The sequence below is a fragment of the Alosa sapidissima genome, chromosome 21 (assembly GCF_018492685.1).
Source record: "Alosa sapidissima isolate fAloSap1 chromosome 21, fAloSap1.pri, whole genome shotgun sequence".
Classification (NCBI taxonomy): Eukaryota; Metazoa; Chordata; class Actinopteri; order Clupeiformes; family Clupeidae; genus Alosa; species Alosa sapidissima.
In genome coordinates, this window is record NC_055977.1 from 10,565,087 (window position 1) to 10,580,278 (window position 15,192).

At 43.6% G+C, this 15,192-nt stretch overlaps 2 protein-coding genes across 24 annotated transcripts in view; both read right to left on the reverse strand.

Moving 5' to 3' along the window:
• Positions 1-193: 193 nt before the first annotated feature.
• Positions 194-10,484, reverse strand: susd5 (sushi domain containing 5). Of its 2 annotated transcripts, none has more exons than XM_042077152.1 (5): positions 8,737-10,484; positions 3,756-3,930; positions 3,367-3,485; positions 2,689-2,877; positions 194-2,076 (listed from the first exon to the last, which is right to left on the reverse strand). In XM_042077152.1, the coding sequence occupies exons 1-5, from the start codon at positions 8,804-8,806 to the stop codon at positions 425-427; spliced, it is 2,205 nt and encodes a 734-aa protein (XP_041933086.1). In that variant the 5' UTR covers positions 8,807-10,484; the 3' UTR covers positions 194-424. The 2 variants fall into 2 exon arrangements, with proteins under 2 accessions (XP_041933086.1, XP_041933085.1); XM_042077151.1 differs by having other exon boundaries at positions 194-2,088.
• Positions 10,485-10,609: 125 nt separating this feature from the next.
• clasp2 (cytoplasmic linker associated protein 2) overlaps positions 10,610-15,192 on the reverse strand; it is a 53,553-nt gene continuing 48,970 nt past the window's right edge. For 16 of the 22 annotated variants that reach the window (XM_042077113.1, XM_042077115.1, XM_042077123.1 and 13 more), the window contains 8 exons: positions 15,147-15,192; positions 14,583-14,733; positions 14,146-14,335; positions 13,780-13,976; positions 13,389-13,517; positions 12,621-12,827; positions 12,356-12,472; positions 10,610-11,495 (listed from right to left, as the gene is read on the reverse strand). The exon at positions 15,147-15,192 is cut by the window's right edge and continues 58 nt beyond it. In XM_042077113.1, the coding sequence (XP_041933047.1) occupies positions 11,409-11,495; positions 12,356-12,472; positions 12,621-12,827; positions 13,389-13,517; positions 13,780-13,976; positions 14,146-14,335; positions 14,583-14,733; positions 15,147-15,192 (1,124 nt within the window). In that variant the 3' untranslated portion in view covers positions 10,610-11,408. The remainder of the gene's footprint in view (positions 11,496-12,355; positions 12,473-12,620; positions 12,828-13,388; positions 13,518-13,779; positions 13,977-14,145; positions 14,336-14,582; positions 14,734-15,146) is intronic. The other 6 variants (XM_042077133.1, XM_042077132.1, XM_042077128.1 and 3 more) reach the window with 1 other exon arrangement.

Here is a 15,192-nt window from a genome sequence, read left to right on the forward strand (position 1 = left end):
GTGTGTGAGTGTGTGTGTGTGTGTGTGTGTGTGTGTGTGTTAGTGTGTGTGTGTGTGTGAGTGTGTGTGTGTGTGTGTGTGTGTGTGTGTGTGTGTGTGTGTGTGTGTGTGTGTGTTAGTGTGTGTGTGTGTGTGTTAGTGTGTGTGTGTGTGTATGTGTGTGTGTGTGTGTGTGTGTATGTGTGTGTGTGTTAGTGTGTGCACCTTTATTTTTGAAAGAGAAAAAATAATAATACACTTACCAGGACACACACAAGCACAAGGGCCTCTCTCAAAGCAGAATGAAATTAATTACAATCACTGAAGCAAAAATCTGGACAGAAAACAAACCATCAAAATGTACATCAACACAAAACAAACAGCTGTTTTCTGTGTAGATACGAGTGAGAGAGTACGTATAATAATGTCAGACTGGGTGGGTATTTTAGGCAGTCTGCTGCATCTCAAAGTTTTGAGTGTGTGAGTTAGTTCCATTGAACTGATAGTGTGAACTCTTTCGCTGTCTCCTTCGGTAGAGCCACGCCCCCAAAGCCAGACCCACCACCGCAACAATCGTGCCCACTGTTACTATGGCAATTAACGAACTGCTCCTGGATGACGGACAAACGTCCAGATCACACGGCTCCTCAGTGGGCGCGCTCTGCTTGGTCAGATTGTGGTGGTCTGAATCGACGCCACTGATGTCGTGAATCAGGACGGGAATGTCAGTGGACGGAGAGGTGATGAGGTCATCAGGTAGAACCGTGGTGAGAGCAGGCGGGCTGCCCAGGTCATCACTGTCCGTGACGTCTTCGGGACTCAGTGTAACGTGGAAAGGAACACTTGTGATATCCTCAACAAAAACAGTCATGTCGTTGCTCTCAGTCGGAAGCGATGCGTGATGAAAGAATTCTGGGATGGTGGTGCCGGTGCTTCCATAAACAACAGTGGTTGCCATAGCATCTAATGTCATGTCATAAGGTCCCACCCCAGAGGGTGTGGCCGAATCAGACCCATCACCATTCAACGACTCTGTGGTGGCATGCAGAAATGGCAATGCAGTTGTGACGTCACTGACATTGGTGAAGAAGGTCGGGTACATTTCCGTGGCATCTGGCTGTTCAATCACCCCCTTAAAAGTCTCCTCTGAGCTGTCTATGGCTTTCTCATACTCCTCACTGGTTACGGATTCCTCGTGTTCTTTAGAAATGTCCTTCACCTCCTCCTCTGAGCCGATCTCTGTCGATTTGGTGAACTCCTCGTCGATGGGGTACCCGTCCAGCCAGGACTTGTCGGTGAGCTGCAGAACCTCGTCGGTGGGCGGCTCCTCCTCTGGGTGGTCATCGATGTGGTGCTCCTCCTCGGTGTGGTCATCGATGTGGTGCTCCTCCTCTGGGTGGTCATCGATGTGGTGCTCCTCCTCGGTGTGGTCATCGATGTGGTGCTCCTCCTCGGCGTGGTCATCGATGTGGTGCTCCTCCTCTGGGTGGTCATCGATGTGGTGCTCCTCCTCGGTGTGGTCATCGATGTGGTGCTCCTCCTCTGGGTGGTCATCGATGTGGTGCTCCTCCTCGGCGTGGTCATCGATGTGGTGCTCCTCCTCTGGGTGGTCGTGGGTGTGGCTCTCCTCCTCTGTGTGGTCGTGGGTGTGGCTCTCCTGCTCGGTGTGGTCATCGCTGTGGCTCTCCTGATCAACAGTGTCTTCGACCCCGCTATCTGTTTCTTTGGCGCCGGAGTGTTTGTGGTCTGACGTGTGAGTGTCAACATGGTCGTCATCGTGGAAAGCCTCCGAGGGGAACCAGAACAGATGTTTCTGACTCAGCAGGGACACGGGCGGGTCTGTCACCGACCCAGCGTTCACGTCGTCTCTCTCTTTCTCGTCTGTTTCTCCTCCCTCCTCCTCTTCTCCTCCGGCTGTGTCACCTTCTGTTCCTTCACTATGCCCCTCTGTTTGAGTCTCTCCGTTCTCCACCTCCTCCTCCTCCTCCTCCTCCTCTTCTTCTCCTCCTCTCTCGGTGGCCTGGCTGGCTCCATCCTCTGAGTCGGAGTAGATGTTACCTCCATCAGGAAACTTGTCCTCATAATCCAAATGGGCCTCTGCTTCATCATCTAACACACACACACACACACACACACACACACACACACACACACAAATACATAAAAACACAGCCTCAACAAACACAACAAAATAGAACATATATTTACTCTTGCATTAAACACAGAGTATTAACACAATAACACACTATACATTCACTGACATATTGACCCCCTGTCAATAACACAAATACGGTTTTCACTTGCTTAAATGTTAGGTCCTTGCCCAAGTATTTCAGTAAGGGATAATGTATTGTCCGCCGGTAATTATGAGAAAATAAGTCCCAACAAGGAGAGCAGGTTTTGCTTCGACCTGAAGGGACTTATTTTCTGATAATTACCGGCGGACAATACATTATCCCGCTTATTACACGGCTACTTTCCAAAATGAGAAAAGAAGCCTAACACAAATGATTTTGCTTTGATATGGAACGGTGACTAAACTTTTTTTACCAAATCTACTTCATAGGTGTCCTGTTATTCAGAATTAATAGCCACCCCACCAGCCAATCAGAAAAGAGTATTTCTTCTCTCCGGGTGATAAGTAGTTATAAATAACAGCTCACACAGATCCAATCGTGTAAGCCATTTGTAGCCCAGAGACAGACCCACCTTTGGCACAGAGCTGCACATGGCCGTACCATTCCCCACAGCTGTCGCAGAGCAGGCTGAAGGCTGTGTCGCCCGAGGAGAAGCTGAAGCCGGCCTCACACCCAAACACCAGCTCGTCTCCCAGCTCCAGGCCGGTCTGGCTCTGCATGTGTGTGTGGGGGAAGGTAGGGGGCGCTCCACATGGGGCTCCTGATGGATACAAGAAGACACACACACATGCACGCACGCACATGCACGCACACACACGCACGCACGCACACATACACACACACACACACACACACACACAGACACACATACACATACACACGCACACACACACCATTAGTTCATGTATGGATGTGAATTCATTAAGTATGAGTAGTTGCATTTCCTTGAGTGTAAGTGGTGTTCATCTCTAAATGTTCTCTGATTTGTCACCCCCTAACTGTAGTTGTATGTAAAGCAAGACAATATTCATTGTTTATGGAACTTCAACGCATTGCATTTACACCTCAGGGGATTAACTGGCCAGGCTTGATTTGGACCAACTAAATAGGTTATGTTGCATTGATCACAATCACTCTCGACACTCAAGCAATTTCACACACACACACATGCACACAAACACACACACACTCATACTGACAATATATTGGCCATTCTTTTCAAAAGAGAGAAACTAAATTCACAGTAAACCTTTATCTTTGACACAGAAGGCATCCAATCGTCTCTCTTCCTCCTCTAATGTATCATCCTCCACCTTCACATCCACTGTTCGTAGGCCTGCCCCATTTTCACTCTTACAAATGGTTGTCCTACAAAGCAAAACATTCACACATAACACACAGTGTACAGTTTAGTACACTAAATCCTGATTTTTATCCTGATTTCCTTGTTATCTCTGTTACTGGTTCCATGGTTTTCATATGAATGTGGAACATTGTCTTCTGGACAACAAATTGTGTTTGGCTTTAAACCAACAGCCAGGTACTATTCGTGCACTATTTGTGTATTTTCTTGGCAGATGAAAACTAAAAATTCCTCAAATAAAATAAAAAGTAAACACAGCTTGTTTGAATTCTTACCCAACAGTGGCCCCATCCATCCATCCTCTTGTGCAGACGGAGAAAGAGCATTCCAAAATGGCGTGCCACAGGTCTGCCACTGATGCCAACCGGGCACTGTGGGCGGCACACGCCTTTCTCGCCCACTCATGCCCCGTCTCGGACACGTTCTGCATCTCCAGCACAAAGACACGCCCTAACAGAGAGTACAGAAGAGTATGCTGATCAATTATACACATGATAAAATCACCACTCTTGACTCCACAGCTGACAATGAAGCCAATGTTAAAGGAAAAGCGGTGTTAGAACATCCTAGGGTCTATTTTTGGACGTTAATGACTTTCGTTGGGGGACCAAAACATTTTATATGAATTTATAACGAAACAACATATGGTGAAATTTGCCGCCAAGGCTAATGCTTATGCTATTTCGTTTGCAAGTGCATATTCCAGTCTTACTCAAAACTATTGAGTAATTATATTATTATTCAAAAATAGACCCTAAATTGTTCTAACTGCAGACTTTTCCTTTAAATATCAATAATGAGTCAGTAAATGATCAGTGATTTGCTTAGATTTGTACAATATCATTAAGACAAATTGAGATCATGGAGATCATACAGAGGGTTAAGAGCACAGCATCGGGGGGGGGCAGCACAGTGCCCATACGGGTCCAAGTGACCCCACCCCATCTCATCTCTCTCTCTCTCCCATTTGCTTCCTGTCAATCTTCACTGTCCTGACCAAATAAAGGTAAAAAGGCCACAAATATATACTAAAAAATAATACAGCATTATAACATTAATTCAGACCAGAGATCAAGCAATAGCACATTATATGAAGGATGCTTGCAATAACTATTATTGTTACTATAAGGTAGGCTATATTACACAAACCATTAGATGAGGCCACTATAGGTATGGCCAAAGATCAGGGTAGAAAACACGTATAGTTTTTAGATAGGCCTATCGATCCATTGTTAGCTACGTCTTCTGATGTGATTTAATTATAATCTAAAATTATTGCATAATAATGTACACTTCCTTTAATCTCATCACATTTTAACAACCATCACAGTGACTCAATCTTGAGAGACCTAAAATCCTCCACACGTCTCATGGGGCAATAATCTGAGTACATGGTGGCCAAATATCACACTAGTGTAATCTAACGTTGGCCTAAAGTCAGAGTTCACACTGGCATGCAAATATTGAGCTTCATTTGTGTAATCTTGTTCTCCAAATCCCACATTAATTTCACACCTTGAGTGGCTCTGCCATGGCACATTCATGAGAGCACACTTTATCAGAGCCAGAGAACCATGTAACATGCAATTACCCTAGGTAGGATCCCTATCGGAACCATACAACATGTCAATACCCTAAATCAAACCCATATCTGAACCATACAACATGTAAATACCCTAGGTCAAATCTCTATCTGAACCAGCATGTAAATGCATCATTGTCTTTGTACTTGTACTCTGCACGATGACAATAAAGTTGAATCTAATCTTTTTTAAAAAAAACTATCTGAACCATAACATGTAAATACCCTAGGTCAAATCCCGATGTGAATCAACATATACAGACCCCTATCTGAACCAACACCTAAATACACTAGATCAAATCCCTATCTGAACCATAAAACACCTAAATACATATATAACACATAAAAAACAGAAACAATATAATATGTGGAAGAAATAAGTTAACAGGAAAAGATAAAGACCAAAGCTATCCATTTTTTGTTTTTAATCAGCCAGATCAAAACAGGATGAGAGTGAGCTAAACATGCAGGCAAAACAAGGCTATCTGGAGCTCTGGGACACATTACATAGTTTTAAAAGCAGCACGTGTCACTACTTAGAGCAATTATAGAGCAACGTTATGACCTCTTGTGGAGAAGTAAATGTACTACAGTCAATTAGGAAATGCTAATAGGAGTTGTTGTGATGATGTAATGCAGTGTCTCAAAGTGGTCTGCAAGCTATCCCAAGTGGTCTGCGAACAGACTTGGTAAAATATAATATAGATGAGTTGTTTGCTATATTGAACCAACTTGTATGTAAATCCAAACAGTTCTGCTACACTGCATTTGTAAGCTACACCAGTTTAAATCACATGAATCCTCTGACACAATAAGCAAGGTGCAAAGACAATAAGCAAGGTGGTTCAGTGAGTAGGCTATTGTGTAATAATTTGTTGAAGTAGGTCTACTGTTGTTTTTTTTTTTTAGCTAAGTGGTCCATGAGGGGGGTTTTTTATCGGTAAAGTGGTCCTTGGTCTGAAAAAGTTTGAGAAACACTGATGTAATGAGATCCAAGTGGCACTGATGGGTAGGCATCAGAAAACACTTAGACTAAACTAGGCCTACTGTACTTCGATACACATTAGCAAGATGAAACACTTAGACTAAACTAGGCCTACAGTACTTCGATACACATTAGCAAGATGAAACACTTAGACTAAACTAGGCCTACTTAGATACACATTAGTAACATGAAGACTGAACTAGGCCTACTTAGACATTAGCAAGATGAAACACTTAAACTAAACTAGGCCTACTTTGATACACATTAGCAAGATGAAACACTGTACAACAGACGCCTAGTTGGTGGAAAACAGAGATTTGGTATGCAGAAAAAAAATAGAGATTTTTAAGGACCAGAGCCTGCAGAGGTTCCGTGGTGAACTTGCTAACAGCATTCTCAAAGGAACATGGCCAGACAGGAAGTAAGCTGGTGTTGGTGAGGTTGTTATGGAGAAGAGTGGAGAGGAAAATAAAAGGGAGGCCAACCACCTACAGGGAGGAGTTCTGAAGATGTGGCAGAGGGAAAGATGTGGATAGCAGATGAGGGGTGTCATTTAGTTGATCAAGAATTGAAGAGTTCAGATGCAAAACCCTCTAAATCCGTCTGACCACTTTTCTTTTAAATGAGCATTTAAGTTCAGGCTCCTATAGGTTTTTGCCTATAAATCGATATTTCAGACCAGGAAGAGAGTGGTATTTAGTGGGTTTAGAAGTTAAATTATTTGATTAGCATATACTATGTGTGGAGAGCATCCCCTCACCATCTTTATCTCATTTTTGACATAGGTGGCATTTAGAGGCTTTTGCATCTGAACCCTTCAATTCTTGATTCGTAACATGGGTGGGATTCTTAACATGTTAAGAGTCTTACCATGCCATGGGGAGGTTTTCATCAGCATTGTGCCACTGATGGATTATTGGAAGGAAACGACTAACCTATTTTGAATAAAGTAGGCCCTAATGAACTTTGGGCAGAGACAGAAGAATTTGCTAGTGCAGAGCTACAGTTGGCTGCGGATCAAGTAGCATATCAGAACAGAGGCATGATGGTCTCAGATTGGAATGGTATGGGGAAAGCCATATTCCACCAACTCCTATCATGTTGTAACATTAGCCTGTTTCAGGGTTGCTATAGGTTACTTGAGGTTTGAAAATGGTTGGCATGTTGAAAACATGACTGTTGAGTTTACTTTGTCAATGGTAGCATTGCAAGTAGTGTAATTTCCCTCATGAATCATGATAGAGGGCTAGTGTAATTTAGGACATGGAACAGATTTATACTCCGTTCAGTTGTCGTATGCTCTTTTTCAAGTGAGTTTAGTCACTCGTTTGAACTCAAGCATGGGAATTCAAATAATGGTAACCAACCCGACTGTACGATGTTCCATGGTGTTCTAGAGGGTGGGGACTATTTGGGCCTGTGTGGCACCAAGCTGTTGTATTTTCAGCCCTCATTTCCCTCATGCTTTCTCATCTCTCGGTTTTAGTGGTTAAAACCATTCATGTTGAAGACGTTCCAACTCACTTTCCACCATGGTTATCTCCATTTGCTAATAGTGTGTGAACTATAATCTACACAGAATGCTAGCTAATTAGCTAATGAGCCACAGTCCTAAGCATGCTGGTCTTTCCATGTAGAAAATGACAGATGAGACTGTGGGAGACATTTTACACTGTTGAAAGTGTTTTTTATGAAAAATATAGTAACTTCACATACACTTAATTGATGCACTCAGCATTTACTAAGGCTGTTGACTGAGGGTCAAAGGTTGAGGGCAACAGTTCTAATTTAACAGGCCTGCTTTGTCTCTGTGTGCAATTGGCATCCTAAGAGAATGACATTCCATTGACAAGACATGACATTCCTCCATGATGTCCACCATTCCACGAAAATAAATGGCACACTCCTTTGATGTGAATCCAACTGTTTATTCCCCCTCTATTAGTTGGTAAAATCAAGAAGTTTTCTGCATGCTTCGTAAGCATCACTGACCAAAAATTTGGCAACGCAAATACAAAGAGCTTTTCATAAATTCTGTCTTGTTCAAGTCACATGGCCAGGCATGTGCTTGGAACATTCAGGTAAAGAACAGCAGGTACAAGCAAGATAGGAAAGGAATCTCATCCTCTTTACGCATATTCTCTAAACCAACTAACAAATCTCAGAATATATGGTAGATTAATTATTGGTGTAGCCTCCACAGTGGAAAACAAGGGACAGCAGCACCAGTTAAACTTGAAGCTGAAGATTTGCACCTTATGCAACAGAATCCCCTCAATGTCACATAATCAAATATGTTAATTTGCTTTAAAATAACTTTAAATTATGCTTAATGCAAAGAGAGGTATGTGTGCAAGGACTGTACATTACTCAAAAATCAAGGTAGCCGATTTTCCATTTTGCATTCAAAGTTCAACAGGGCTTTTTGGCAATAATGCTACAGAATAAAATGTACTGAAGTTCAAGGCCAACACATATGTGATTAAAATACAGTGGTCTTGATTTGGAGCTGACTGACTAATATTCACACACTATGAAACATTGATTCTTGTCAAACATCTGGACTAAACTCAAACTGAATGACACACACACACACACACATATATAATATACACACACTCCACACAAGAACTGTTCTACTGTATAGCCTCGCTGGGCTTTAGAGTAAAACGATTCAGCTGAGTCTCACCGTCAGCATGACAGCTCCTGAATGCTAGCCACACCAAGGGCCCAAGGATCAGCGGGAAAAAACGGGCCATTGCGCTCACAAACTCCAGACAGCATAAACGTGTACACAAAAAAAAGTGAGTGTAGAATATGTCACACACAACCCTAGTGTAAGTCTATAGTCCACTGAGAGTATGTCTGATGGCAGGCGATGGGAGGCTGCTGATAGAGGAGGAGAGACAAGAGTTTATGGGAATGAATAGTGCATCAGCAAGCAGCTGGACCACTGGTGCGAAAACTCACAGCAGAGTGACGGTAAACACACCACACCTCAGCACTGGACAAAATGCTTGGGAGTAAGAGTGCAAGTTACACTGGTTAGCGTGTGTTGAAGTGTGTGTGTGTGTGTGTGTGTGTCTGTAAAGGGAACATTTTTTTCGTGCACATGCACCCATTTCCTTTTTAGACTCTGAGATAAGAGTTGGATGTGCTGGCCTAACATGTGTGAGGCTGAGGTAATCTGTACCTATATTTCCCTCCTAAAAGTCTCTGTCCTAGAGTTCAAAAATATATTTTGGGCTGTGGTGTGATGGTCAGACAGAAAGCAACAGGCAAAAATAAACAAACAACCTGAAAACAATTTGTGGTCTCAGATACTGCAAAGCTCAGGAGAATGCAAGGAGTGTGTAAAGGTTATGTGCATCTGAAAGGCTGTTGCATCTGTATCTATATAACAGTTTCTAAATGTATTCTACTTACAAGCCATTAAAATGATCCCAACTTTTCTGAGGCAACACCACAGTGCATAAGTGATCTGCTTGTTACTTGCAGTTGGGGTTGTCCAGTTATTTTTTTTTTTTAATTAATTCTATTCCATTCACATAACCCATCAAATGGCTTTGTTGCAATGAATCACACTGTAAATTAGAAGGGCATTCTGTAGTTTTTCCATATCCATATCTACTGGCAGTAGAAAACACGAGGAGAGTAATTTGTCATGAAGAAGTTATTTCATAACTCTTGTATGGTTCACTTATGTGCAGCATGTAGTGAACCGTGACTGGACCCATAGACAGTAAAAGAGAGAGAGGACCTCTGCTGATATAAGTGGCGGCTGAGCTAAGAGAAATATGATCCCAGAAGAGGAAAGGAGTTGTGGGAAATGTAGTTCTTTTGAAAAAGACGAAATAAATAAGTTTGTCTTTTGTACCAAAAATAACACTATAAAATAACCAGGTCTTCAAAAATGTTAAATTCTATTATTAATATGAATAGACCATAGGTGACATATTATGCATATGGATGTAACCATTTAATTTGTTTTAACTATGTGTTATTAATTTGTTTAAATATGATTTATATTCATTATTCTGCAGAAATGAAAAGCCACAGCCCTCCATGCGAGTATGTCTGGTTTGACCTCAAGATTTAGTTAAAAACTTGATGGAAAAACTGGGTGGATGTGTCTACAATGTGGAGAATAAACATCTTTATCCTCTCTGTATGAGGTACAATTAAGTAAAAAGACCATCCTGGGGTGAAACGGTCACCCTCACTCCCAAGCGAATGCTATGAAGATCTGAATGGACCTGATAAAGAGGGTGAAATGGGTGAGGAACTAGCCCTTAATGTTTGGACATTTTTAGTTCAGCTAACCCTAATACTAGAAGTTAAATATGTGTATTAAAGCAACAGTGATGGCCATCCTCCAAAGCCAACAGTATGTAGGTCATTGTAGGTCTCATCAACTCATCAATTTCACTGTGGATGCTGTGACCTTACCTGGAGGCCAGATAGGCAGACAGTGTAGTACTGTACTGTAGGCTGTAAAAGTCCCTCCAGTGTCCCAGCATGTCTGTGGCCATGGACACTGCAGAACCAAGAGTTCCACTTGATATCTGTACAGTTTGTATTTATTTGCAATTTTATTGTTAACACAGGTACAGAAATGCAGCAGGAAACACAAGAGACAGATGAATAAGAGAGAGAGAGAGAGAGAAAGAGAGAGAGAAAGTGTGAGAGAGAGAGAGAGAGGGACAGACAGATATTAGCCGTTTAAAAGTGTAAGTACATTTCTACAACCCTCCTCTGTGGAGCAGAATGACACTAGAGCTCTAAAAGACCAGCTGAAGGACAGTTACTTTTGCGATAACATACTGGGATATTACAGGGTGATATCGGCCAGACAGATTGGCACCATACGGATCACGCAATCAGAGCACCCCTGCCCCAGCCTTCCCTTGGCCCTTTTAAGACATGCACAGAGCCAAGCGGAGCAGTAACCGGATGGCTCTTTAATTAATAAACATTAATGATGCTATAATAGCAGTGTTTGTCTGGGGTTGAGAGTGTTACCACGCCACAGTTCTGAAGTGCCTCGATTTCTCTAACACATTGAAATGAATGGAGTTTGGTGCGCACGTTGCACACACACACACATATATATATGCACGCGGTAGATGGTGAGAACGTGATGTTGCGCGCACGGCAGCACAAGGCATTCCTGGAAGAGCTAGGGGGGGAGGGGGGTTTATGTTCAGGTTGCTCAATGTGTAAAATGAGTACAAAAATCTTTCTTCGGTTAGATGTGTGAGAGTGTCAGCCAGGGTGTGAGTTATGTGCACAAAAGTTAAAATCATCTTGGGTGGATGAATGGTTGGTTGGTCTTCAACCCAACTGAAGATGGGGTTGGAGTTACGGTCCTGGCCCTGATTCTGAAGTAGGGTCACTGCCACTGGAGCCACTTTGTGCACGCTTGATGTAAAGATTCAGCAGCTTGAGCTGTGTCAGGGAAGAAGAGCGTGAGAGAGAGTTTTGCCGTTACAACACACATTTATATATGCTGACACAACATACATGAATATATAAATTCAGGCACTTTCAATGTTTTATCTATTTATGTCTTTTTCCGGGCCTTCATTTTTTCCCTCTCAAATTCACAAACTTTCAAGGATGTCAAGGACCCATGGGAAGCCTGGTTGTGATTAACCTACAGATCCATTCTAATTATAACCCCCCCCCCCCCCCTTTCCTGTAGCATTACAGAAGTGTGCTGTGTATGAGACAGTGTTTCCCTTACATTGACTTATTTGTGGCGGCCCACCACAATATCAACATTGACCACCACACAATGATTTTCCAGGTTGTACTAAATTGTGCTTAAATCTGGTTCATCATAACCACGCTATGCTAATTTGTTAAAGCAACACCAAAGAACTTTCCCTCTGTCGCACGCACGCTATTTGTTTATCCAGCACCGGCTTTGCAAATAACAATGTCCACAGAGTTATGTTGCATGATTTATGAAAGTATGATGTATTGCGACGTCAAACGCAAGTCAAATTTGTAGTTTCTTATGTCTCATTCCATCGAACTACAGATCCGCTACCCGATCTGGCAAACTTAAACAGTGTGGTTATAGCCGATAGAGGGCTGCGAAGCTAATGCAGAAGTGCCGTTCACCCTGTTACAAGTTGATGAACCACTGAAACGATTTTGGAAACATTATTTTAATGTACAAAAAACTCTTTGGTGTTGCTTTAAAAACTGTTGAATTCAAGTTAATTCTGCAAACCAGTTCCCACAAATAGAGTTCAGTTCTGTGGGAAACACTGTGAGAGCAGCACATGCGGCGAGCTCACCTTGCTGCCAGATAACTGGTTGAGATGGGGCTTGAGCTCCTCGCCGATGACCGAGTAGATGGCCACCAAACAGAACACGCAGGCCTTCCTCACACTGCTCTCAGAGTTATCATAACCCTGCAACAGGACCAACAGGAGCTCAGTACCGCTCAGCAAGAAAACCCCAACATGGACACTCAAGAGTGTGAGAAGTGTCCAGAGCCTGTGAGGGGAATGTGTGTGTGTGTGTGTGTGTATGAAAGATGGGGAGAGAGTGTGCGCTCACTTGGATGAGGCCAGGCACCACCTCTGGCAGCAGCTGCACCAGGTTCTCTCTCGGCATCTGGTCCATGAGCTTGGTGAGCATCTTTATGGCAGCCAGGTTTATCGGGTAGTCGGCCGACTGGATGATCGGGCAAAGAACCTTGATGCACTGGTCAGGGTTGATGGCGTTTGCCAACATGGTTGCCGTCTCCTCTGCTGCACGCACCACCTGCGCGCACACACGCACACGCACACGCACACGCACACGCACACACACACACACATTACGCCTTATGTCTTTGATGTGACCAAGTGAGTACTTTTTGGCCCCTCTAATGCCTGTGTCAGAATGAACAATTTGAGGAATGATGTAATATTTACTGTTTGGGTTAGTTACTCAAGTCTCACCATTGCACTGGCTGAAGAGACCACACCTAGCAACCAAAATATCATGGCTGACTAATCTAACTTCTCATCACACTGCCCTTCTCACTTCACTAGGCCACACCATTTGTCATAAGATAAATAAATACCAGAGATTTGGCACAAGATCTTTTTTCAGTTTTTGATGGTGGGTTTAGCCAAAATACTGTCTATTTAATTATATCATTATATAGTGCATGTACGGACTTCTGTTTTTTGTACAGGTGTGTTTGATTCTTCATTAGATATTGTATGCGCTTGAGCACTTTGGTGTGGATGGTGTGTGTGTGTGTGTGTGTGTGTGTGTGTGTGTGTGTGTGTGTGTGTGTGTGTGTGTGTGTATATATATATATATATATATACACACCTCTTTGTGAGGGTCTTTATGTGCTTCTAGGGTCTTCATGATGGTGAGCTCTGCATAATTCTTGAAGCGCCATGGTTGTCTGCTCAGGATTTCCTTCAGTACACGCAGAGCTAGCGCCCGGATAACATGCTAATGAAAAACACACAAATTTATACATCCATGCACACACACACACACACACACACACACAATATAACATAATGTAAGGATAAAATGTTACGGTGACAGATATTTAGCAGACACTTCTGGTAATCAAACTCAACGTTTTTCAAGGACAGAGCCATGATGTGTCTGTAATGAAGTATCCCACATGCAAATGTCCAGTGTGGGAGAGTGAATGTGGTGGTCTGCCCATGTGGTTACTACGGTTACTACAGTTACACAGGGTTACCTCTCCATCCCCCAGCGTCTCCAGCAGCAGCAGCAGGATGGTTTTGAAGTGCTCGTCCCAGACCGTATGTGTGCGCGTGTCTCTGATCAGCTTCATGAGCTCGCAGAGCGCCGCCTTGCGCTCCTCCACGCGCTCGCTGTGATTGGACAGCTCCTTCAGCAGCTCTGCTACCACCTCCGACTGGTCGACTCCGCTGTCTGTCAAAAGTAGCAGTAGTAGGCGGGAGAGTGAGAGTAAACGTTACTGGAGGACCAGTACCCAAACTGACACAGACATTGATGCAGGAACAAACACCGTGACAAAAATAGACATCACAAATTCCCCCTTTCATCACACAGACAGACGCCCTCCCACACGAAACCTCACCATCTGACACGGGCTGCCCTTCGGAGTCGAAAGAGGAATCCTTCAAATTCTTGCCAAAGGAGGAGGAGCCAAAAGACGAGTCCGAGCAGTTGCCCGGCTGGTCTCTGGAGGGGCGGGGACTGGACGAGAGCATGGGCATGGTGTTCAACAGCGAGGTTTTATTATCGAGTGCCGTCCTCCCAGGTTCCGCCTACACGCGCGCACACACACACACACACACACACACACACACACACACAAGCTTTGTATGACACTTATAATTTTAAAACATTTAAAAGACTACGTCTCACTCTGGATGCCGCGGACTGTCCATGTTTCTGTCTCTCGCTCATTTTCTCACCCTCTGCTGAGGTCAGTGGTCAATAAAGAATAAAGAGTCCTTAACCCAGTAGTTCTGGGCATGTGGGCTCTCTCGGTGGTGTGTTTGTGAATCTTACCTCCTCCTCTCCCTCTCTCTTGCGGGGTGAGTGTGAGTCCGTCATGTCCTCCTGACTGCGGACGCTGAAGTTCTGGATGGCTTCACTCATACCCCTGAGAGAACTGTAGATCTCTTCAGAGTTCATGTTCTCTGTGTCATAATCAAAAGCACTGCACGCACGCGCACACACACACACACACACACACACACACACACACACACACACACACACACACACAAACATTAATTACCATGCACTCATAGCTCAACATATGGTACATATGTACAGTATATATATATGGTATGATGTATGTAATGGGTTTAACATGGAAACTTTTGTAGTCCCCAGCAAGTGTCAACGGCCGAATATGAGACATTACAATAGTCCAGTCTCAAAGTGCCCACACCACTTTCCCGTGCAAACTGTAACTATGAACTACCTCGGAGGTCAAGAGCCTACAAAACTCCATCTTTGACAACACATAAAAGCACAACATTTGTTAAGAGTGGGGATGTAGCGGTTGTGTGCGGGTCACCTCTCTGCGGAGGCTTATCTGGGCTTTGATGTGTGTGAATGTGTTACCTGGGTGAGAGGGTCTGGGAGGTGTTGGTGGGGGAGGTGAGGGGGC

Coding starts and splice junctions, on each gene's coding strand:
- susd5 (XM_042077151.1), bottom strand. CDS start 8,806: ATGGCCCGTTTTTTCCCGCTGATCCTTGGGCCCTTGGTGTGGCTAGCA. Junction 3,931..8,736: donor CAGGAGCTGTCATGCTGACG/GTGAGACTCAGC, acceptor ACTCTCTGTTAG/GGCGTGTCTTTGTGCTGGAG. Junction 2,089..2,688: donor TGTGCAGCTCTGTGCCAAAG/GTGGGTCTGTCT, acceptor TGTGTGTGTTAG/ATGATGAAGCAGAGGCCCAT.